Genomic DNA, 23,876 nt, shown 5'->3' with positions numbered 1-23,876 from the left:
AATGGGAGTGAAGTATGAGCCAGATTAGAGCAAAGGGAGACACAACCGACAATGATTGTTCATATAATTCTGCTATGACCTTTGATCTTGAAATTTGGATCAAGGTCACTACACATCCGTTATTCATAAGCTCTGTTTAAGTTAAGTATGAGCCAAATAGAGCTAAGTTAAAAGTATATTAGCTCTGAAAAAAGGATTTTTGTATGTCCCGACATGACCTTGACCCTTTACCTACAAACTTCATGCAAGATCACTGCACACCCTTTGACCATTGACACTCTGTGAGTATAGTATGAGCTGGATTGGACCAAGGGGAGAGAAGACACATGTATGCATCGGACAAGGTTTTTTTTAATAATGCTGCTTTGTCCTTAAATTTAGACCTAGAAACATGGTTCAAGGTCACCGAACAACCTTTATCCAAAGACACTCTGTTAATGAAGTATGAGCCAGGTTGGGGTATGGGGAGAGACGATATGCTCTGGAAAAGCGATCTCGGGCGGACGGAAGGACGATAAATCGGACGGACGGACAGACGGATCACTATAGTGCGCCCGCAGAGCGAGGCCCTAATAACGCAATACCCTTTTTTATGTCGCTTGTTTTGTTAAAAAAAATTGAATATCATTTTTCATTGAAATTGGCTTAATTGACCGAAAAACTACTGTAATATTCATTAATAAACAACCATCGTCCAAAAGCATACACAGAATTTGATAGAAAATTGGAACTAGCAACTTTAATTTAAACAAAAACTGATTTGTGGATAATTTTTAAATCTAAGATATAATTATCTATAAATGGCATACTTTGTGCAAAAAAGGAACACAGTTTGGCTTCTTTTGAATAGTCTAGCTCATAACATTTTACAGAGAAAAAGTGTTTTTATTTGAACATGTTTAGAGAAGCGCTTTCAAGTAACTTAACTTGCATGTTTGTAACACTATTTTTTTCTCCTCGTGGTCCATATAGAAATAGTTTAATTGAAGAAAATATCATATGATGATTTTCGCAGACTGTTTAGAATATTTACCGAAAGTTAAAAAAACTAAATAACTTAAATAAGTTTATATACATTTATTCTAAAAATAGGTATATGCACATTGGTCAATTATTAAAAGTTTTACAAAAACAAATCAAATATATAACATCAATGTTTTTATTGTTTTATACATTCACTCAAATAGTGATTTAACACAGGTAACCAGTTTTAATAAATGTAGCTACATTTGAGTCGAGTGTACATGTACATATGTGCATGGTGAATGGAAGTTTGTCAATTTAATAAATTCCAACCAAAATATTTGAAATGAACGACTTGTACTGAACAATCTAATGTAGGTTGTTTTTTAGAATCATTTTTATTGCACTTCATAAAACAGGATGTAAGCATCTTTATGACTCAGAACATCTTCCTCTGATACCGGTGTCACTATCTGATCGCTCACGTAATACCAATTAGGCTTAACCTCGGGAATCTCTTCTGTTCTTTCATGTTTCATTTCATTGCGCTTCTCTTGCAAAATAATTTCTGCTTCCCGTTTTAAAGTGTCAATGTCTCCAGTTGATTTACGAATTAAATGCTCCCATCTTTTAACATCATGCTTTCTGGTTGTGTTGACAAACGCATAGTAATGACCTCCGCTGATTGCCCCTGTATGAACTACAATGGCATATAGTTCATAAAGATAATCTTGTTTACACATCGTCTGAAAAAGAGGAAAGTTTGAATCTTTTATAAATTCATTACTTGTCAGTCTTTATATTCTTTTGAAATTAAAGAATTAAAGAATATTTCACTTATTTTTCATTAGACAAAACACAATTTTTACATACAGTATTGGCAATTGAACAAAACTGTGATACATCAAGTCTTCTAGAATAGGACATTTGTTTCGAGTTTTTTGTAAGATTACTTGAACCATTCTGAAAATAGAAAATGAAGTTAAAGGTTTTCTTTCATGCAATGCTTGGTTACTTTTATGGCAGCCATCAACTTTGGTGTACTTCTTTGATATTTTGTGCAGTGTAACGTGAGAGTTTATATACACATTCTGCGTATAATTGAAATCAATTGACCACTTCATCTAGGTTCATTATGACACATCATTGCATTTCATCACATACATTTTTACCATAAAAAATTGACGTGTGTAAACGATGTATAGTAATCTACTACGAAGCTCACCGTGACCTTCATTAAACTCTCTTTCTTTCTCTCTCTTTCACACACACTCTCTCTCTCATTGACCATAATATTGAACTTAAAAACAGAAAACAAAAAGTAGCAATGGTAGGAGTAATCTTAATCCAACTCAATTTCGGTTTTATCTTTACCGTTTAATGTTGCGTGAACGTTGGGAATGCAAGAGTAGAACAACAGCGTCATAAATTTTCAGCGCTAATTTAATGGGCAAGGTCTATAATGCTTAAGTTCTCCCGTGAGCCCGTACCTGAGAAAGAATATGATAGCCCTGTCTGCTGCGCCTGAAACTATATAGAGAGATCACGGTTTGCGCATGCAGGGGAGTCGACACACCTGTGCAATATCAACAAGTACAACGCAAGTTAACGCGAACAGTGCTAACCAAACACCCTGCACCTATCTCATTTCCAAAATTCGAGATCCAAATCATGACTTACATTGTGTAAACCTAAAATAATCATCCCTGCAAGGTTGCTTGGTTGATTGCTTGCTTGCCCTGCAAGATTGGCTCAGACAGGGCATCCATATGCTTAACACTAAGGCTTGCTCCATAAAAAAACATATTCCAAAGCCATTAATATGGGTTTTGTTTCTAAATCTAAAATTGCTGGATGAAAAAGCAGCACCTAAATCTAGATTGGTACCTTGAAACTCATTCTCCATACAACTCAAGTCCTTATTAGGACAGCAAGGCAGAGGCTATAGATTGCGGATTGAGTTCCCGCTACTTCGCCGAATGGAATGAAAAAATATTCATCTCATTAGATATCAAGATTCTTAGATATTTTACATACCATTTCGTATCTGTCAATATGTATTACTAGTACTGGAGGAGGTTGAAACACAAGCATTCTTTTGTAGGATTTTTCCGTTCCGTCCACATATTCTGTAGAAAAAAATGATTGATTTCAATATCATTATGTAGTTTGACTAGTTTCATGTTGGTTAGTTTATTTTATTTATGATTTTTTTTTCCAAAACTGATTTTTAGCAAATACTAACAAAACTGATTTTGCAAACAAATTTTGCAATGGCTAATTTGCTTTATCTATGTATGTATCTACATTTGCTGTATTTATGCCTGCGATTTTCAAAATTTATCAGAGAGGGGTAAAGGCTCAGGAAGAAACCTTCTTTGATATGAAAGACAATTAAGCTGGGTAAAGAACGCTGCGAAATCAAAATATCATTCGTGAAATAACAGTGCAGGCGCGTCAGATGTTCATGATTATTTGAATATAAATTGAAATAACTGTAAGGAAGGATGATTGGTTTGATTATTATGATTAATTTAACGGAACAAGAAGCCCAGGGGCCACATTGCTCACCTGAGCAACGATAACTAACCCAATTTATTGTTTGCTATTAAATATAAAACACAGGGAGAATCAAGTAGACTATACCTTGTTTAAAAGATTTTTCAAATTTCTTTACACACAAACATCAAGCCTCTTTGTTTTTTTGTTTTTTTACTTCAGAAGGAGATTACTAAAAACCAATGCTCTATTTATTCATCGGTCAACTTCAGCCCCGGTCCCATTGTGGCCCCATCCTACGCCCGGAGATGATGATTTGAGCCAATCTGTTTTTACACCACCTACGGACGCTTCAACACAAGTTTAGGCCTTTCTGGCCAAATGGTGTTTGAGAATAAGATTTTAAAAACATTATTCTTTATTTGTTTCTTTGTGAAAATTTACTCTCCCCCCCCCCCCCAATTGGACCCACCCTACCTCCGAGGATCGCGATTTAAACAAGCTTGAATGTACACTACCAAAATAATGATGCTTCCATAAAAGTTTCAATTTTCTGTTTAAACAGTTTCTGAGAAAAAGATTATTAAAGATTTTTCTCTTTTTTCTAAAAATTTAATTCCTTTTTTTCCTAAACCTGAATTTTACGTTTTTTCTGACAAAATAATTATTTAGAAGAAAATTCTAAAATCCCAACAATTTTTCAATGATACTTATTATCCCCCTTTGAAGATAGTGTCGCCCTTTATTAAAAAAAAAAAGAATCCTCTTTGGCATAAAGATTCTTTTTGCCAAATTTGTCTGAAATTAGTTAAGTGGTTTTTGTAAGAGGTTAAAAATGTGAAAACTTGTCACATTTGTCACAAAAACGAGAATGAATTTGGACGGCGCCAGTTTTTGGTTGCCTGTAGAATACATGTACAAGTATATATCATTCGATATGAATACAGAACGGTTACATGTAAACAGACTAATTAATTATATTTTCAAAACGTTGAAGTAAAAATAACAAGAGGTACATGGGTCACATCGCTCACCCGAGGAACAATAGGCATGAACATATCAGCTTAATGGAGTCGTGATAAAAACTATCTGGACAATGTACAATAATACAAATGGATCCTGTATAACTAAAATCCGTTTTCCCATTTCTCCTGATTATTCTTATGTTTATAATCATTAGTCGCTTTTCTAACAGGATGTCTTAATAGTCATGTCGCATGTTGAGTATTGCAGTTCTAAAAAAAATCCTCAACAATTGTTTATTTATTGGATAAAAACCTACATCAAACTTTGAACCCATTTGTGGGGCAAAGAATCACCCTGGGTCAAAGTCTAAACAATTATATAGAATCACCTGGCTAATTAGTTTCTAAGAAGACTTTTAAAAAAGATTTACTTTATATTTTCCTATGTAAAGCTTCGACTCCATATTATGTCCCCCTTTACCCTATTTAATTTATTCCTACGTGAAAATTCGCCCCCCATTGTGGCCCCACCCTACTCCCGGGGGTCATGACTTTCACAATATTGAATCTACATTACCTGAGGATCCTTCCACACAAGTTTGAGCTTTCCTGACTAATTTGTTTCTTAGAAGAAGGTTTTTAAAGATTTACTCTATATTTTCCTACATGTATTTAAACTTTGACCCCCCCCCCCCCATTGAGGCCCATCCTAGCCCAGGGATCTTGATTATCGCAACTTTTAATCTGCACTACTTGAAAATGCTCCCACTCAAGTTTCAGTTTTCCTGGTTGATTATTTTCTGAGTTGAAGATTAAATTTTAAAGATTTACTTAATCTTTTTCTATGTAAAAATTTGACCCTCATTGTGGCCTCATCCTATCCTGGGGATCATGATTTTCACAACTTTGAATCTACATTACCTGAGGAGATTTCCAAAGAAATTTGAGCTTTCCTGGCGTATAAATTTCTGAAAAAGTTTTTAAAGATTAACTCTATATACTCCTATTTAAAAATTCAACCCCTCCCCATTATTGTCCCACCCTACCCCGGAAGTCATGAGTTTCACAACTTTGAATCTACATTATCTGAGGATGCTTTTACACAAGTTTCAGCTTTCCTGGCTCAATGGTTCTTGAGAAGAATACTATTGAAGAATTCTGAAAAAAACCTTATAATTCCTAATTATTTCCCATTGTGATCATTAGTTTTTTCACAATTTTGAGCACCTTTTGTCTAACGGTGCTTTGTGCCAAGTTTGGTTGAAATTGGTTCAGTTGTCCTTGAGAAGAATTTGAAAATGTGAAAAGTTTACGGGCAAACAAAATGTGATTAGAAAAGCTCATGCACTTGAGCTTTCAGCCCATTTGAGCTAAAAATGAATTGTAGTTACATGCATGCATGTGTGTAACTTGGTGTATAATTAGGATTTATAAAATGTTTCTATAAATATAATTTTTTGTCAATTACTTGAATCACAGATCCGGCAAGGTAGTTGTTGTTCCTCGAACTCTTCAGTTTGTGTGAAGGCGGCTAATCCACTTTCAACACCATTCAATGGCGAAGCCAACGTCACCGTTTTCAACCCATGATGGGATTTTGATAACTAAAATTTTACATAAAATTTATTACAAATAATTTGTCACAGTAAAAGACATGAAATCATGAATAGAATTTTTTTTCGTTCAATGGTGGCAAAATTACTTCATATTGTTTAATTTTTTAGTTTTCACGTAGGAGCTTTAAAGTTGTCAAAGTTGGTCTTGATTAAAGTAAGTATAATTATTCCTTGAATGCTATGATGAATGCAAATAACACACTGTACAATCATCGGACTGGTCAACAATCGGAATGCTCAGCGTTGTAAACTCTTCAAAATCTACTTCTATCTACGATGAGAAAAACCAACCTGCTATAGATTTTTGAAGCTCAGTTTAAGTTCACAGGTTACACAATAAATTATATCAAACTAATAAGAATGTTGTATTTTCTAATCACCACAGAGATTTGATAATTCTTTATCGCAATTATACAGACATACATGCCTACATGGTATTATAATAAAACAAAATTGATAAACATTGCATTATGTTTAAAAAAAATGAAAATCGATAAACAAATGTTTCTTTAGAAACCTTCGTGCGGAAGGTAAATCCATTGCTTAGGAGAGAGTTTAATGTTTAAAATATATATAGTTTATTTATATAAAACATATATTCTGCTTTTTAAAACGGAATTAAACTCACTGACCCAATCTTTTGGCATGGTTATCCAAATATATAGAAGACATAACTAGAAAAGTTGCAGTATCCTCAGAAAGATTTAAAAAAAATTAAACTTTTTTTTAAATATAACATTTGTTGGAGGAGCTCCAAAAGATCACGATAAGATATAATTAGCTGAAAATAAATTTGTATTGTTGTTGCGATATTTGATTTGATTACTATAGGCTATGTATGTATGTAGGCATGTATGTCTGTAACACAAGAGGAATACCTTAACATGTTGTATTTTGTTTACATAGCAAATAACGTACTAGTATCAAATATTAAAGAGAAATTAAAGAATAAGACTTACATCGTTGCAGGAATCATAAACGTAGACCACAATAAACATTCCCTTGAATATGTTCCGCACATCAATTAAACTCCCACCTGTAGTTTAGGGAAAAATTGTTTACAATTTTGTCCGTGATTAGTTTGAAAATAATTTTAGTAGTTATTTTTGTTTACCTCCTTCCTCCATCCTTGATATCTACCAACAAAGACCATGAACTTCATAAACATATATGCAAGTATATACGATTTGTATATAGAATTTCATGTATTTTAGTAATTTTACAACAAAATCTTGAAGTCTAACTTACATCAGCGTTATTGATTTCATCAAATATTCCACCAAGTACTGTATTCAGCAGTTCATAGCTGTCCTCTTGTGTTCCATGCCCAAACTGGTCATTTCTAAGATATTAAATGACTAAATAAAAATTGATCAGCCGTTATGATAAAAATATTTAGATTTTTTAGTGTTTTGTGGGTAAAACCCCACAAATCAAATAATTCCATTATTGACACTTGGCTTTAATTAATCTTGTTCAACAGAATGTTTGCTTTGCGTAGCGTGGTACATGTTTTACACAGTCTGCATTGCTAGAAAATACGATACAAGTACAGTATGTGTCAAATGACCTACACCGTTGCGACACAAAAGAAATTTGTATGATGAAATAATATGAACATATCAATCATTTTTACTGTGCGTAAAAATATAAGGCGGTCGACATGTGTTCAAATCTATCATCAAGTCCTTTGGGCTTTCTTAGATATGATCACGTGTCCGACTGTAATGATCTCTCAATATAATCAAAGAATGATTTCAAGGTTAGACTGGTCGAGTATGGTTCGTTAATTTTTTTTAAAAAAGAATTTCTAAATCAAATAAGGGTAAGAATACAATTACATCTTTCTGACAGCACTCAAAACGCCTTTCAGTTCCCTTGTGTGGTTTTCGCTTTGTATTGTTTGTTTCTCCAGAAGTCGAGACACATTTTTTGTTAATGGCATATTTTCAAAATTTCTTGATAGCGGCTGAAAAAGATTTAAAGTAAAATTGATATAAATTAACAATTATATACTTACTGTTATCACAGTAATAAATGTGTTGGTTGCGATCATACATAAAACTTTAAAGATACACAACATGCGTGATTGGGATGGTTATGTAAATTTTTATTTTAATGTAAATTAATGGGATAGTCATTTCAAAATATTATTATGTTAACATTGAGACAAAGACACATCATTTCAAAAGGTTGGTTATTAATAAACCGAATTCTTTTAAGTATAGCGTATGAATGTAGTTTATTTAATGCATAATTATGTTCATATGACAAAATAAAAGAAGCTGGTTCGCCCTGAATCGGATCAATAATAGAGACTTATACATGTTTCAGCCCGAGACACATATATCAGCAAGAGGGCCGAAGGTATGAGGGCTAATATCAGTCGAGTGTATAATATGGAAAAGGGTATAAATAAATTTAATTGTAAATAGAAATTTCATAAAATTAAAAAAATAAAAATATACCAAACACATTTCAAAGAAACCAAATGCTAAATTTACTACCAAATTGTATTTTTTCAAACAGAAATTTGAAATCAGATTATTTTTAAAAGAAAACCAAAATAAAATCTTATTTTTTTATCAGCTTTTATAAATACCTGCAATTTAACAATTAAAAATGAGCCGATTTCACAATAAATATATTCTGCTTTTTATCACAGAATTAAAATCACAGTTTCCGTTTGAAAATGTTTATAGCAATAACACAACATTGGAAGACCTATTTATGAAGTGGATAAATCAGAAAAACTTCGTAAGGATGCGTTTCAGCTCCGCAGTTCTTATTCAGTCCTGGGGACATTAAGAGGCGTTCTAATGTAGTCTGTATTAATGGTTGAGTATGTTATAAATTTATGATAAGATGCATGAACACAAGTAGATTTTAAAAAAATGAAGGGAAATAATTCCCAGTAAATGTAAATGTCATTGTATAGCCCCAATTCAATTTTTTCAAAACAAAAAGGATAAAAATATATTTGAGTAAATGTTTTTTACCTTCAAACAAGTTATTGCCTCTCTGAATGATTTGGTAAAATACAAGGCCTGTAAGAATATAAAGGTCAATTTGAATTCTACATATAAAAATATTTCTAGCTGATTTTTAAATCAACCCCTCGATGTGATCCTATGTATAATTATATTTAATCAATCCGCAACATAGAATATATTCTTTTTATCAAACAAGAGGCCTAAGGGCCAGATTACTCACCTGAGTACCCTCTGGTCAAAGCTCTATGCTAACGGAGAAGAAAAAAAAATTAAACCCTACTTTTACTCTTTTCCCTTCTTACTGCCTTTTTAAGAAGAACTTGTGTTTTAGTTGAACAAAATTGAAATTATTTCCTCTAAGAATGCTTTGTTAAGTTAAGTTGAAAATGGTCCAGTTGTTATGAAGAAAAAAGACTTTTTAAACACAAAACTCTATGGTCAAGATTTCCTAAAATAATCCCTTTATAAGGGTACTGGTCTTTTATTTGAAGGAACTTAAAATTAAAAGTCCTTCTCCAATGATGCTTTATGTCAAGTTTGGTTGAAATGACTCAGAGGTCATGGAAAGGAAATTGAGAATGTGGAAAGTTTACAGACAACGATAACGACAGACAATGGACCAATTTTGATCAGAAAAGCTCACTGGAGCCTTTATCTCAGGTGAGCTAACAATGAGTAAATTGTTTCTATTAATAAACGTTTATTTAAACGAACTTGAAATTCTTTCCCTAAGGATGTTATTCGCCAAGTTTGTTGATATTGGCCTAATGGTTATGAAGAAAAAGATGAAAATGAATAGAGTTAATAACGACGACGAAAACAACGACATACAAAGGACAAAATGAGTAAATTGCTTCTGTTTTATAAACTGAAAACATAACACGGATTCAAATAATATGTTTAATATGCCATCTAAATGAAAGATAATGATATAACAAAATGTATCTATAGCCTTTATTTTTTCACAAATAGGGTCTAATCTTGCCTAACACAACCATCTTGAATGAATGGACAATCAAAATTTGGTTTCATAGTTATATAAACAAGACTAATGCCATTATTTTGTCTGTTCACATATTACATGTTGCTGGATAGAAAACTGTCACATTTAAAACAAAAAGAAATGTGACAAATAGTAGAAGATGTTAAATTATGTGAATATTTTACAAAGAAATAGAAAACAATCTTATCTATACTCTGTCCCAAGATATTTTGGATTCACGTTTGGACGATTTTTAATAAAATTACACTTACCTGTGAAAGAAGTGCAATTGAAATAGTTGAAAGGGATATTTTCCAAGATAATTTCATTGACACATTATCATCTTTCACTCGGAAAAATTCACAGGAACGAAAACAGATTCCTTACGGAGATTTATAATGGGGAATGTTTACATCTTTTCTCCATTCGGAATACACTCGGAATACATCGCGCAATATTTCAACGTTATCATCCGGGCTTGCTGCAATGCAAAATCTCCGTAGACATCACATTTTTTAGCATTGTATTAAAACCTGATAAGCTAACAGGGGCGTTTTGACTGAGAAATCTTGGAAATTTTTCATACTTTTGAATGAACATCGTTTGGATCCTGAGGTATTTATAAATATCAAACAATTAAGCCAAACGTGAATCCAAAATATCTTGGGACAGAGTATAAATGAAACTTTTAAAACTATACAACGCGTACGGATGTTATTTTTAAAATAGAAATAAAATGATAGGAGCGATGTTAACAAAATAAAAAATTGCAAGGCCCGTGTCTTATAACTCGACATCTTTTGGTAACTTTTTGGAACATTGGAAATATTGTGATAAAGCATTATTTACATTCTCAAAAACAAGTTCAAACAATCGGTACAATCTTGGATGTCCTGACATTACGATATCTCCAAATGTAGATGGACATCGTTGTCAACGACCAAAGAAATTTCATAACACTCCATAGTTAACTTCAATATAGGATATTATATGCCTTCATCTATATGCCAGTTTATAACTAATAATTATTTGTTTATCTACATCCCTTGTAATTTACTTCATTAACTCTCTCTCTCTCTCTCTCTCTCTCTCTCTCTCTCTCTCTCTCTCTCTCTCTCTCTCTCTGATTAAATCATGAACGGTGATGTCTCAACACCGCCCACTATGATCGGTTCAGGCAATGGTCGGTAAAAGCACAATGTTGAACCTTTTACGTTAACGGCTTTTATAAGCTTCTGCATGTTAAATAATTATCAACTTTCTGATGTATTCTAAGTATTTAGATTTTTATTGTTCTTACCTGTAAGGAAGAATTAAAAAAGCAGGTGTTGCCAAGATTTCTATTTCCCTGAAAAATACAATTAAAAGACACTTCACAAAATATACCGATTCAGTTAAAAACTGATATCCAGTGACATTTTTATAAATATAGAACAAAATAAACTTTTTTGGTAAAAAAGCAACCATCAACGACAATGACGTCATAGTATTTTTCCGTTCATGTACAGCATAGTACGTTTCATGTTATCAAGTATAATAAAAACAAAAAATTCTACCTACAGGTAAGAGTAATATTAATACCTTTGGAGGATTAAAATCAGTGACTTTATTATTCTCTTTCTGCAACGAAAAAAAAATTGAGATCGCATTAAAACGATTTCTTTTTCAATGAAAAAAAGAAAATTTTCAAATTAATCAAACCAATCATTCAATCCATATCATGCATGCGATACGCTACCTTAATTGTTTGAGGAGATGACTCTTGCCTCAGGTATAATGTTACTTCTGTTAATGTTCCCACAGTTTTCATGGACTTTGATTCAGAATCTGTTTGTGAAGCAACCTATGATAATGCACAAGGCAATTAACAACTAGAACTGTTTTTGTCTTCAACAAAAAGTAAGGGCTTTTTGACAGTCCCATTTCTCCTTTTTTATTTAAAATGTCAAAAAAAATCATCTCTAATCTATTTCCAAAATTTCTGGACGCCATGGTATAACCAGTTGTTTAGATAGGAAATTATGACTAGTGCAATATCAAAAGAAAGATAACCCTAGAACTTTAAAAGTAGCTACTTTTCTATTTCCAGAAGAATATTTTCAAAAAATCATTTTAAAGTAAGTATTCATTCCTCGGACACAAAACTTGGTATGCCTATAGTATTTATGCACTACATTCTTAGAGCAAAGCGAGATAACTCTCCTAAAAAATAATTGTGAAATTTATACAAGTTGTGATCTTTAGGCCTTAAAACCCCCTATAAGGAGTCAAAAAGTGGCCCCTTGAACCATAACTTTAAGATTGCACTCTTTATTGTAAACAATAGACTGAAAAGATTTTGAAAATCGGACAAAAAATAAAAAAGTTACAAGTGAAGGGCTGTTTTGAACGTTGGCCCCTGCAGATCCCTAATGTTTTCAAATTATGTTCCCAAAATTTTTTCCGGTGTGGTCATTGTGTGTGCCATACTATTGAAATATTGTAATGTTTACTTAAAACTTTTTAAGAAAACGTGGAACGCGTGATTTCAATTTAACATTGAAACTCCCATAGACAATTTTCATCAACCCATAAAACCGGAAGTACTCCATATTTTTTGTTGAGACTTAAAATGTATGTTAACTACTACTACGTTAACAATATCAAGGCGTCTTCTTAAATTTCTAAGGTCATTTAAAAAATTTGTTTTTTCATCCCCCCTTTTCTCAAGTTTGAGGTCTAATATCTCAAAATCGATAAGACACAGAAAAACGTCTTTACTGACAGATTTGTACAACTTGACAAGATACATCTTATTCTAAAATATGAATGCTCTAACACAAAAAGTAAGTAAGATATTGCGTTTCATTCAATTTTTAGTGATCGCCTTGTAAAAACCGGAAGTAAAGGAACCGGAAGTCCAAAACCTTACATACGCGTGTCATTAACAATTGCTTAAAGACAGTTGCATAATTGTTTCAATATGTTTTTCCGTTTTCAAAAAATCGCTGACACAAATCCTGTCGAGAATTATAATAAAAAAAGATTAAAACAATAGGTCTTTTCGACCGAAAGTCGAAAAGCCCTAATTTACAGCATATTTACAACTGTGAGTATAGTACATGTATTACCTCCTCCAGGAACAATTTCTGTTAAACTTTCCAAACATTCGCACAGTCTACTAAATTAAAAAAAAAAACTCTTTACCTCTTTCGTGTTATCTGTTTTTCCTCTGCTGTTGTCATTTTCTAAGCTTATCCTCCTAATCAACTGCAAAAATTTGAACATTTAGTTCCAGATGGCACGTATCTTTTTTTCAAATCCCCACCTTTTATTCGAGTTCCAGAGTACAGGTTCGTACGACAAATACAGATAACATTTGAAAAATGTTAAAAAACAAATTGTGATTCATTTCCTATTGCTTTAACGCCTACATAAAAGTGGAATCTTGCAATAAAATATTGAGAAGAGTAAGTAATATGAACGTATCCTTATAAATGCTATACATTTTTATATTTTACCATGCATCGTTATTCTTATCTAAAAGAACATACGTGAAGCAAAAATTAGTATTAAGTATTAAACACGATATAAATGGAATACATGTAGCTGAATTACAAAAACCCAATAAATAATGACTTGTTTATAGTTTTTTCTAAAAACATTTTTGGAACATATTCTATATTTTGATATAAAACAAAACCAACTCCAATGCATTCTTCTTCTTCGGCTTCATCTGTTTTTCCATGAAACTATATAAAAGAAATGATTTTAGATAAGCAATGAAATTATTCATCTAGTCGTTTATGCACTTAAATATTGTGAACTTTGCTTAAGAAATACATAAAGCACGCTTGTGTATCTGGTAGATGCTAAATAATATTCGTAAGTTGCTATTTAGACACAATTACCATTAAAATCAGAAGATCTTAATATCAATACTCTTTGCAACAACAACCTTTAATAACAATATGGTTATAAATACACCCTGAATAAACTTTGTCGGATCAGAAGCATACATTTGCAAAAATGTTATACATGCTTCATTTTTTGCAGTTAAAAATCCATACCTGGTTCTGTAATACTTTCGAACTCTCTGTTACCTTAACATTAAAAAAAATATTCATCAGCTTTGATTCAATATTAATAAAGCCCCTTTCACAATTGGCGCACGAGCACTTTACAACACTTTGCGATCGGAATTTTTTAGATTCGCACGAGCTCTCTCATACGTTGCACACCTCTCGCATACGTTGCACGAGCCCTCGCATTCGTTGCATGCGTTTTAGTGCTCGCATCAAGTCTCATAAAAATAGTGGACATGTACACTATTCAGACGCGACCGAATGCAATCCAAATCACCCCAGTGCAACGCACGAACATTAGTACGAACGTTTTACAACGTTTTGTGTACTCACAAGATTGATGCTAGATTTTTAAAGGTCGTAAGATGAATCGCAGTTGTTATTTGTGCGACCATGAGACTGTAGCTCAACATATCTCATGTTATCTTGCAACGTTTTAATATCATTGCACGACTTATCAGTAGTATGCCATGCTTTGCTACTAGTATATATACCCTGTATAAGCATCCCTGTTTCAGACCACAATTCAACATATTATACATTTATTGCATGATGGTGAGGGAAATATGAAGATTTATTTCTCCAAGAAAAAATCTTATTTCCCTAAGGCATCGCCCAAGAAAATTTTGTTTTTTTCTCGGGGAATAAATCTTCACATTCCATGAACATCAAAAATTGTTTGATTGTCTGATTTCCTGTCACTACTTTGTTACTGTCTCACTTTTCTTTCATAATTTCGAATCATAGATAGTTAAGTTGGTTTTGTGATATAAAGAGAATGATAATGATTAAATATTTTTGATTTAATCATACTTGTCTATATCATATGCTCATATCGGCTTTTTCATTCCTGCGAAATCGCCCTGTCTCGTGACTTTTTAGACCAATCAAATATAATATAATAATCATATTGAGGTATAAAAATAAATGCTGCTGCATCTCTGTTTCTTTTTGGGCGGCATGTTTTCTTGCTTTCAACTATGTTTACTGAAGAGCGTCGGAAATGGGCAGTATATATACCCCCTCTGACTTGCACGAGCATTCGTACCATGGAATGCATGATCGCACGTCCAATCGCATTGGCGCACGTTCAATCGTCCGATCACCTGGTTTCTCGCGCGATCCTATCGCATTATCTTTCAACAGTCGCTTTCATTGTACAACAGTCGCATATAGACGCAAGATATATCGCAAGATTTAATGCGTTTACATCACACAACGCTCGCTTAGATCGTGCGAATTTCATACGAATACTTTTTTCAAATGCGATTATTTTGGCAACAGTTTATGATTCATATTTAATTTTATCCATCGCACGAATATTCAGTCGCTTCTGCTCGTGCGCCAATTGTGAAAGGGGCTTAAAATTAATATGTACGTTATATACAATTACAATAAATACGAAAGGGAAAAAAGAGGAAATCCGACCGTGCCTTACATTTAGCGCTTTCGCATTCCGTTTTTGTTTCAGTAAATAAATGATTACTAAAATCAAGACAGCAACAACGAGAACCTGTACAGGATACAAAAAGAACAAATTACATATAATTTTGAAAACACAGGAAAAAAATTAAAATTGTTTGGGACGTTTGTAAATTATGCACATGCTATTTAGAGTGGAATGATGATATAAATATAACTCACCAAAAAGCTCACTATACTCAGGAGGAGTATGTGGATATCATCCATGGCTGACCAAAACTCGAAAAAAGATGAAACAATAAATGTGTGCTAGATGAAAAATTACTTTTAATATGAATAGAAAACGATTTTAGATCCTTGTACTGAGTAAAGAAAAAGAAAGTAAGATTTACAGGTATTTGAAAAAGAAGTTAAACCGAAACTTAATCATTTTCAGTAAAGCACTATTCTGATTTTTATACCAGTAGTCCAACAGTCCAATATTTAGGTTTTCCCAATAAAGCTATAAATATTTTTTCCAGTTTTCTGAAAATGATTCATGTGATATAAATAGACCTTTTTGTAGAAATAATTTGCTGGTGATATTTATATAGTTTACTTTAAAACGACTTTCGTTTTCGGTCTGCAATAACGATTCGTACCGGGCTAACGTTACATGAAGATGCAGTTTCAGCGACTTTCGTCGGGATATCCATCTAATATAACATGGGTAACGATAAGTACTTTTAGTAGAAAATATCAAATTACCGTATATAACAGTTTTTATATAATAGAATTTTAAGCACTAATGAATAAATCTATATTCTTAAACGAGTCAGTTTAAAGAAGATGTTAAAACTATTAAAGTGAAAATTTGATACACGTACATGTATTAATATATTCTTCATCCGTGGTCAAAGTCTAGACTTCACTTATAATTATCCGTAATTTAAAGCTATCGATTGGTTGTTAAATATTTAGGACTGCCTTTCCATCCTTGATGCAAAAAAGAACATTGCCCGCCAAAGCGGTATCTCTCAATATTCTGTAAGTATCGTTGATATGGAGGACGGGATAATCTATGAAGATGACCGGCCCCTATCTGGATTGAAATTACCACTCCAGGTGATGTTTGGAAATGAAAACAGACAGTTTCCCTCATACCTTAACACAGAAGAACCAGATATGCTCACGCTTGACGATTCAGAAGATGAGCCGCGTCTAAAGATGTCATGTGGCCATGCATTATGTAAGAAAATAATTTCCTTTAATCGATTATACCCCAGTATTATTTATGATTTTCAAAGAGAAAATGTACCTTAGTAATTGGAAAGGTTTTCACCTCGGTACTTTTGATCTTGGGTACGTTTTCTCCAGCATTCATTTAAAGTATTGACGGTAAAACTTTTGTTTGTTTTTACAGCTGCTGACAGCCTTTTTGGATTTATGAAGTTGGAATTAATGACAAAAACGGTCAATGCAATACGTTGTCCGGCAGAAGGATGTGGTTCTGAATGGAGAATGCAGGAAATCATTCGAAAAGCAGACATGACTGAAGACGAGCAAATCTTTTTTGAATATCGAATTTCTTTGAATGCGATCAACAAAGAAGACACTCCCACTTCCAGTTGTCCAAGTTGTGGTAGTTTTTGCCAGAGGCAAGCTGAAGGTAACGCACAAGTGAACTGCGTATTTTGCAGTAAATCTGAAGGAAAAGAATTCAATTTTTGCTGGGACTGTAAATCGCTTTGGTATCCAAATCACCGTTGCAGCAATGCTGAGCTTGAAGCTTTTCAAAGAATTCTTAATGAGGCTCCCTTAAAGAAATTAGATTACTCGCATATTGAGGGGGTTCCATCAAAACGAATGTGCCCAAACTGTCGATCATTGATTGAACACGACAGCATGTGTAAAGAAATGACATGTATAAAATGCAAGTTTAAATTTTGTTTTTCTTGTCTTAAACCTTGTTTGAACGGAACTTTACAATGCAGTGGGTATAGCAGAAAGTGTTCCGTTGCACCAGTACAAAACGTACAATCATGATCAACACCATCTAGTTTTTAAGATGTGATGTAATATAACATGTAAACTGACTTTGATGGTAAGCAAGCAGAAAGTATTGCATATGACAGTTGGAAATTCACGTTTTCTTTGTCTAAATAAATATGTAAAAAATACTGTTAGAATGCATGTTTAAATGTTAAATAAATTATACATAAAATAGTACTGATGTTTTCTATTATATTCTGCAAAATATTGCTGGAAGTATAGATAGCCCCATCAAAGGGCAATCAACGCAAAAGAACCGAATATATATTTGTCAAATTTCTAAGGTGTGAACCTTTAGACTACAAATTCACATGTGAAAAAGCAATGATTTTAAAAATAACCCCCCCCCCCCCCAAAAAAAAAAAAATTAAATTAATTAATAAATAAATCAGCCAAAGGGTAATTTTGATAGGTGTGGTTCTAATTATTAATATATACTTCTCTAGCAAAACCAATCCTACTTTAGTATAACCCAAGTATTTACTAAGACATCCATCTAGTAAATTTTTATATCCACATAAAGTAAAATTCAACTTCAAGATTAAAAATTTACTCATAGATATGCCGTACACTTTATGCACATATGCATTACACAGATTATCCTCTACACAGAGTTCAATAAACAATAAACCCTGTAGAACTAAAGAAATATTTTTATCAGTAACATGTAGGTCACTTTACGAAGACAAGGCACTGCCTAATCATATGTACATATGTCATATTTATAAGTAGGTTGTATACCATAAAATATTTTGCTTACGTTTTGTGTGTGTGTTTGTGTGTGTGTGTGTTCTGCTTATTATATGTATATATCTATGCAATGTGTATCGTCCCGATCCTCCCAAACTGTCGTTTAACTGTATTCCATATGTACCTCAAACGAACGTGTAGTTAGCGACCAGCGCGCTAGTTTCCCTTCGTCATCAAAAGCAAAATGTTTGTCTTGCCTAGATGGCACAGTGGTTAGCGCATTGGCCGCTCACTGCTCATTTCACAAAACTGAAGTCACTTTGTACTTTTAAAAAATCACAATAAAATCATTAAGCATTACATTTATAAAATATATGTTTGTAACGATTACAGATCAAATGGACAAGTGTAATGTTTTCAGTTTCAATTCGTAGGAAACGCACATTCATTATTGAGGTCAATACTTTTCTTTTAGACTTAGTTGGAAATTCTACTTACGTTTTATTTTCGAGTCACAGTAAGTTCCTTCCTTTCATCTTGTTTAGGGATTTACAAGCATTGGTACGTGCACTTCTCTTATGGATTTCGTCCAAGGTACTTTCTTTATACTTTCTTATATAACATTCTAATCTAAAATGTTTATTTTCATCAATAATTGAGCTACATTAATAGGTCAGGATTTATTAAAGTTATTCATGACAATTTGAAAGATAAATTTAAACGATTTATATAACGTAAGCGCTCACAAATGATCCATAACTTTTCTTGTTTAAACCACCGTTTTTTGTGTATTTTTAGCTAGTATCATGCCATTTTTTGTCACATAATATGTCTTGTCAGTGCAATGTCAGTTAGGCATTCCCGATCTTACTTTAATGTTTTCTCCGTCTGTTAAGTTCCATGCTAAATACACACGGTAGCTCAAAGTCATCGTAAATTTGGACATGAAACAAGAACAACAAACAAAAACAAGTCTCATGGACACATTTTATAATCTTCTATTAGTTAATGTTTTTTTCCCAAATACCTACTGTGGGTTTTTCCCCATAGTGTTAGGATGATTTAATTAGTAGAGCTTTTATAGCTGTAATTAACTTGATGAGTAGATCTGAAATAATCTCAGAATACATATTTAGCTGCCTACATAAAAAATCTTTGTTTGACGTTACCCTCAAAACACAAAACCTACGAATGAGGGGGCGATCGATCGAGAATTTCATAATTTTTAAAAAATTAGTTGTTTTTAATCATATACATCTATTCCTTTATATTGACATTTTTCAATAAACTACAAAATGCAAATACCAGAGAACTGCTTACACTATTAGTATTTCAAAATATGTTAGATGGTGTCCATAAACTATAACTGAATTTTACCTGATAACTAGTTAATCAAGAACCTACTTTCATTTTCGATTAACCAATAAGAGTGAGGTTGTGGATACTTTTTGGCGGATCAAAATCAGTGGGAGTTTGCATTAAAATATTTAGCCTACTTATAAAGAAATATTTTTGAATGATTACGTAAAGAGTTGAATATAGTTACCGGGACGTTATTTAGAGTATACATCGAAATTAAAACTTGACAAATGTTGAATAATTGGGACGGAAAGTGTATGGCGAGTTCATCATGCATCGAGCAGTGCCTTGACTCACACAAGTTTGGTTCAAATAAATCTGCACGCACTTGCGTTTTTATATGACATACATTTTTATACCACTGACAGATTTGTAGTAACCCATATTTATTAATTTGTGAACCATAAACAGATTGTGTTGAAAACTCTACCACTGATGTACATGTACACATAAAACGGGCACGTGTGTGTGTGTGTGTGTGGGGGGGGGGGGGTGTACGCGTGCCTGTATGTATGTATGATACTAATGGCCCTAATGAATAAAACAAAACTAATAATATAATCGGTGCATTGTTCAAAATTAAAGTGAATTTTGATCTAAAGAATAAAATTCAGAAAAGAGATACAACCCACTGTACAACCGTTTTGAAATAAAAATCCATATGCATGAATATACATGTACAAGCGATTAAGGGTTAACGTTTAATACAAAAGATAATGCAAGCATATAATAATAATAATGTTCTCAGTTGCAATAGATAAACTGTATACAGAAAAAAGCCGAAGAAAAGTAAAATGTATTTTTTTTTTCAGTACGTAGTTTAAGGGTCCTTCACACACCTGGGACTCATATCATAAAGGATACTTAAGTCTTAGACAGTGCTTAAATACGACTTAAGTACATTCTTAGTCTTAAGTCCGTAACTAGAAGAGTGCTTAGCTAGGACAATTTACCAAAAACTTAGGCGGCCGATAGAGGTGGCTTAAGTTTATCCTAAGTCTGTTTTACACAAATATAGAAGTTTCAAGTCAGCATGTAAATACAGTGTTACTGTAACAGTATTTATAACATATTTCAAACAAAATTAATATCTTGATATTCAACAATATCAGAGTTCTGGTTTAATTGATATAAACATTATCAATGGTCATAACAAGCTGTAACATATTTCACATAGTATGCAAGTGGGCTGCTGAATAGGTTGTAAACACGTAATGGTCAGTATACAAGAAGTTCTTGCGACTATATAATTATGTAAACTCGCAAACCCTGAGAAATTATGAAAAGGACGTTTTTAGATGAAACCCCTCAGTGATTTTAAAGACGACGATTGTCTCAATTCAATACATTGACTTAATGAAGAAACTATTCTCAGAGTAGGGAAATTACCATATTGGTGAGGTAAGATGTAGAACAAACGATAAAAAGAAATCCACTATATTATTCTATCAAGTTTTAACGGCATCGCAATATTACGCCAACGGCAGTCTTCGAGAACGACTAGTGAATATTCATCAAAACAAACAAGTAACAACAATAGACTGAATGCATTGCCTGAGATCCATTGCTTTGAGTTTTTAAAGAATTTTAGATACATATATTTACACTCATGCCACCTTTAATTTTTGTGTCTGTACATTTACTTCTACCAAAAAATACCAAGCACTTGTATCTATAAATAAAGATGATATCATCCTAAGACAACGATTTATTACCAATACGTTCAAATTCGATAAAAGAAATGAACAATTCGTTTTAAATTTCTAATATAAGCATGACTTAGCTAAGACATTGCTAAGTTTGCTTCATATTACGGTATAAGACATACTTATGTATGACTTATTTAGGTCTTAAGATTCCGCTTATGACCATACTTAGGTCAAAATCTTAGCATCTTTAATGCTACGAGCCCCTGGGAAAAGTTCTGCCTACAAGCTCAATCTTCTAAATTAATCATAATATGGATTTATAGCATGAGCTCGACTTAAAATGAACCAAAAAATAACACTTTTTGGGAACAAATCAACTTTTAAAATTTTACCGCTGTTCATGAAAATAAAAAATCCCTGCAGTATTCGAACTCGGGTTGGTAGACCTAGGCAACACCCCACAGCGATACACAACATAATTTGGTGGTATATACTGTTTCAAAATGCGCTAAAATCCATGTTGTGACGTACTTTCATAAAAAAAAATTAGAAGTCACGGGGTGTCAAGGATCCTTAAGCAGAAATAAAAAGAACTTAGGCGACATTCATGTATTATCAATTTTATTTTAGATTTCAATTTCTGACCCCAGCTCTCTAAATATTCAGCCAGTTGTTTTTTATTTCAATTAAAAAAAAATATGTAAAGAAAAAAATCGGACATAGTTTATGAAGATAAAAAAATCTGCTTCAACAAACAAAGCCCATTATTGTGTAAAGTGATATTTTCCGCGCTTTCGCGGGATATCATCTAGTTCATACAAATTTTGTTAACATTTTTTTTTATTAAGAACATATAAATATTCTTGCACTTCCCTAAGAAATAATCTGACTTTCTAATTGCCAAATATTGAGCAGCCGTCCCAAATAAATGAACCATATTTTAGTGCGAGTCCAAAAAATGATGTGTTGAACAACCAACCTCCTTATAGTTAATGTACAATTTTAAAAGGGCTAAATGATCATGGTCATATATAAACCATATTTATTTTCTTTACAAGAAGACCTCTATTGCAAAATATTCCAATTTCAAAGCTTAAATATTTGGAGTTGTTCTTTACTAAATTATAGAAAGATTTTACGGTTAATTTCTTGAATACTCAGCCTCCTGAACAAGGTCAAAATAAATAAAAGCCTATGAATAAAAAAATATACAAAGTTTGTGTCGTTTAACTAGTAATGTATGCGCGTCTATCAATCTAAAAATACGTCCTCTTGAATTGGGGTGTAGCTGAATCACTAATATAAAAAAAAAATAGAATACTTATAATACTTATTCAGTGGCGTCTCTGCAATAATCTTAATAATTTTCGAATACTACATATTAACATTATAAACCACACAGAATGAACAAAACCAAAGTTATAACCCAACGATATATGGTTGATAAATCATAATCAACAGCATGTATGAATATAATTTTTTATGCAAGTGTCTTATTCGCAATTGACAACTTTTAATATGTTTATGTATTAATTTTATCTTCTTTTTACTGAAGCGTTAAAAAATTCAAATGTTATAAATCACTTAACACACTTATCATAACCAAAAATTAAACTAGAGGTACTCGCAAGCTCAAAAAGTAAACCCCTGGCAACTAAGAAAATATAATAACTCAAGAATTTCTGTATTGGAAAATAACGAACGCGTCATTTTTCTAATAGTGACCTTGAGCTTGCACAGATGACCAAAGCTCAAAGTAAGAACAATTAAACAGATCACAAACATTATTTGTATCAAATGTTAGTATGGAACGCCTCAACTGCTTATGTAGATAATCTCCATAATATGATGATACTTCAATATGACATGCTGATACTTCAACATTACATGATGGTACTTTAACATTACATGATGGTACTTAAACAGTACGTGCTGATACTTTAACAGTATATGCTGATACCTCTTCATTACATGAAGGTACGTCACTATGCGGTAGTTCAAAAATAGGGAGGCGTCGCCTCGGGATCGAAATACGCTAAAACTCAGAACACGTAAATGCCTGTAGAGGTATAAAGTATGCTGTTAAGTTTTTAAGACTGGGCTGTTTCTCTTTTTCAGATAGGACTAAGGTTCACTGAGACTAATTTAGATCTAGATACTCAACAAATGCTACTATTTGATTAAGGGTCTTTTGAAAGGGTTATTTTAATTTTTAAAAAATAGTTGCTTGGTGAGACCATTAAAAATATATTATATTTATTAATATATTAAAATATATTAATAGCACCTAAACAAAGACTTCTGTCATTTATGTTAGATTAGACTTATGGGGATTGATGGGCTCTCCCTGGAGATCCACATGTAGGAGTGGGCAATGTACGCACTGATTTGTTCAACAGTACAGTTACTGCTAAAATCAGATTCAACAGCACTAAATGCAGTGCTCTATCCTTTGCATGAATGGGGCCATGATCTTATAAGCTGTATGTGTGGTTGTCACATGCCTGAATACATTGCACCCAAACAATCTTATTTGTTCCGACATTATTTTTATTCAGTAGAGATCCTCTCTTATGAGCTGTACTGTGTACTTCTTCAGTGCCAACAGTTTTTTTAAATGTATTTTGGCAGATGCGCTAAGTT

At 32.6% G+C, this 23,876-nt stretch overlaps 3 protein-coding genes across 5 annotated transcripts in view; 2 read left to right on the top strand and 1 right to left on the bottom strand.

Annotated features, from left to right (window-relative positions):
- Positions 1–1,338: 1,338 nt before the first annotated feature.
- LOC105343686 (ubiquitin carboxyl-terminal hydrolase 46) lies at positions 1,339–15,881 on the bottom strand. 3 transcript variants are annotated; one of them, XM_066070674.1, is made up of 18 exons: positions 15,727–15,881; positions 15,521–15,595; positions 14,068–14,100; positions 13,705–13,749; positions 13,205–13,267; positions 11,757–11,861; positions 11,600–11,638; positions 11,319–11,366; positions 9,043–9,090; positions 7,885–8,012; positions 7,292–7,385; positions 7,158–7,179; positions 7,003–7,079; positions 6,246–6,314; positions 5,896–6,031; positions 3,001–3,092; positions 1,837–1,926; positions 1,339–1,709 (listed from the first exon to the last, which is right to left on the bottom strand). In XM_066070674.1, the coding sequence occupies exons 1-18, from the start codon at positions 15,769–15,771 to the stop codon at positions 1,362–1,364; spliced, it is 1,557 nt and encodes a 518-aa protein (XP_065926746.1). In that variant the 5' UTR covers positions 15,772–15,881; the 3' UTR covers positions 1,339–1,361. The 3 variants fall into 3 exon arrangements, with proteins under 3 accessions (XP_065926746.1, XP_065926747.1, XP_065926748.1); XM_066070675.1 differs by lacking the exon at positions 13,705–13,749; XM_066070676.1 differs by lacking the exon at positions 15,521–15,595 and having other exon boundaries at positions 15,727–15,850.
- Positions 15,882–16,056: 175 nt separating this feature from the next.
- On the top strand, positions 16,057–17,710 carry LOC105324401 (probable E3 ubiquitin-protein ligase RNF144A). The gene is made up of 3 exons (XM_066070678.1): positions 16,057–16,213; positions 16,465–16,732; positions 16,907–17,710. The coding sequence occupies exons 1-3, from the start codon at positions 16,160–16,162 to the stop codon at positions 17,527–17,529; spliced, it is 945 nt and encodes a 314-aa protein (XP_065926750.1). The 5' UTR covers positions 16,057–16,159; the 3' UTR covers positions 17,530–17,710.
- A 1,050-nt stretch (positions 17,711–18,760) lies between these two features.
- The window catches only part of LOC105343809 (uncharacterized), a 79,081-nt gene continuing 73,965 nt past the window's right edge, over positions 18,761–23,876 (top strand). The window contains exon 1 of the mRNA XM_066070673.1: positions 18,761–18,819. The gene's annotated coding sequence lies outside the window, so the exon portion shown is untranslated. The remainder of the gene's footprint in view (positions 18,820–23,876) is intronic.

The sequence above is a fragment of the Magallana gigas genome, chromosome 9, assembly GCF_963853765.1.
Source record: "Magallana gigas chromosome 9, xbMagGiga1.1, whole genome shotgun sequence".
Classification (NCBI taxonomy): Eukaryota; Metazoa; Mollusca; class Bivalvia; order Ostreida; family Ostreidae; genus Magallana; species Magallana gigas.
This window is presented reverse-complemented; position numbering and strand designations above follow the sequence as displayed.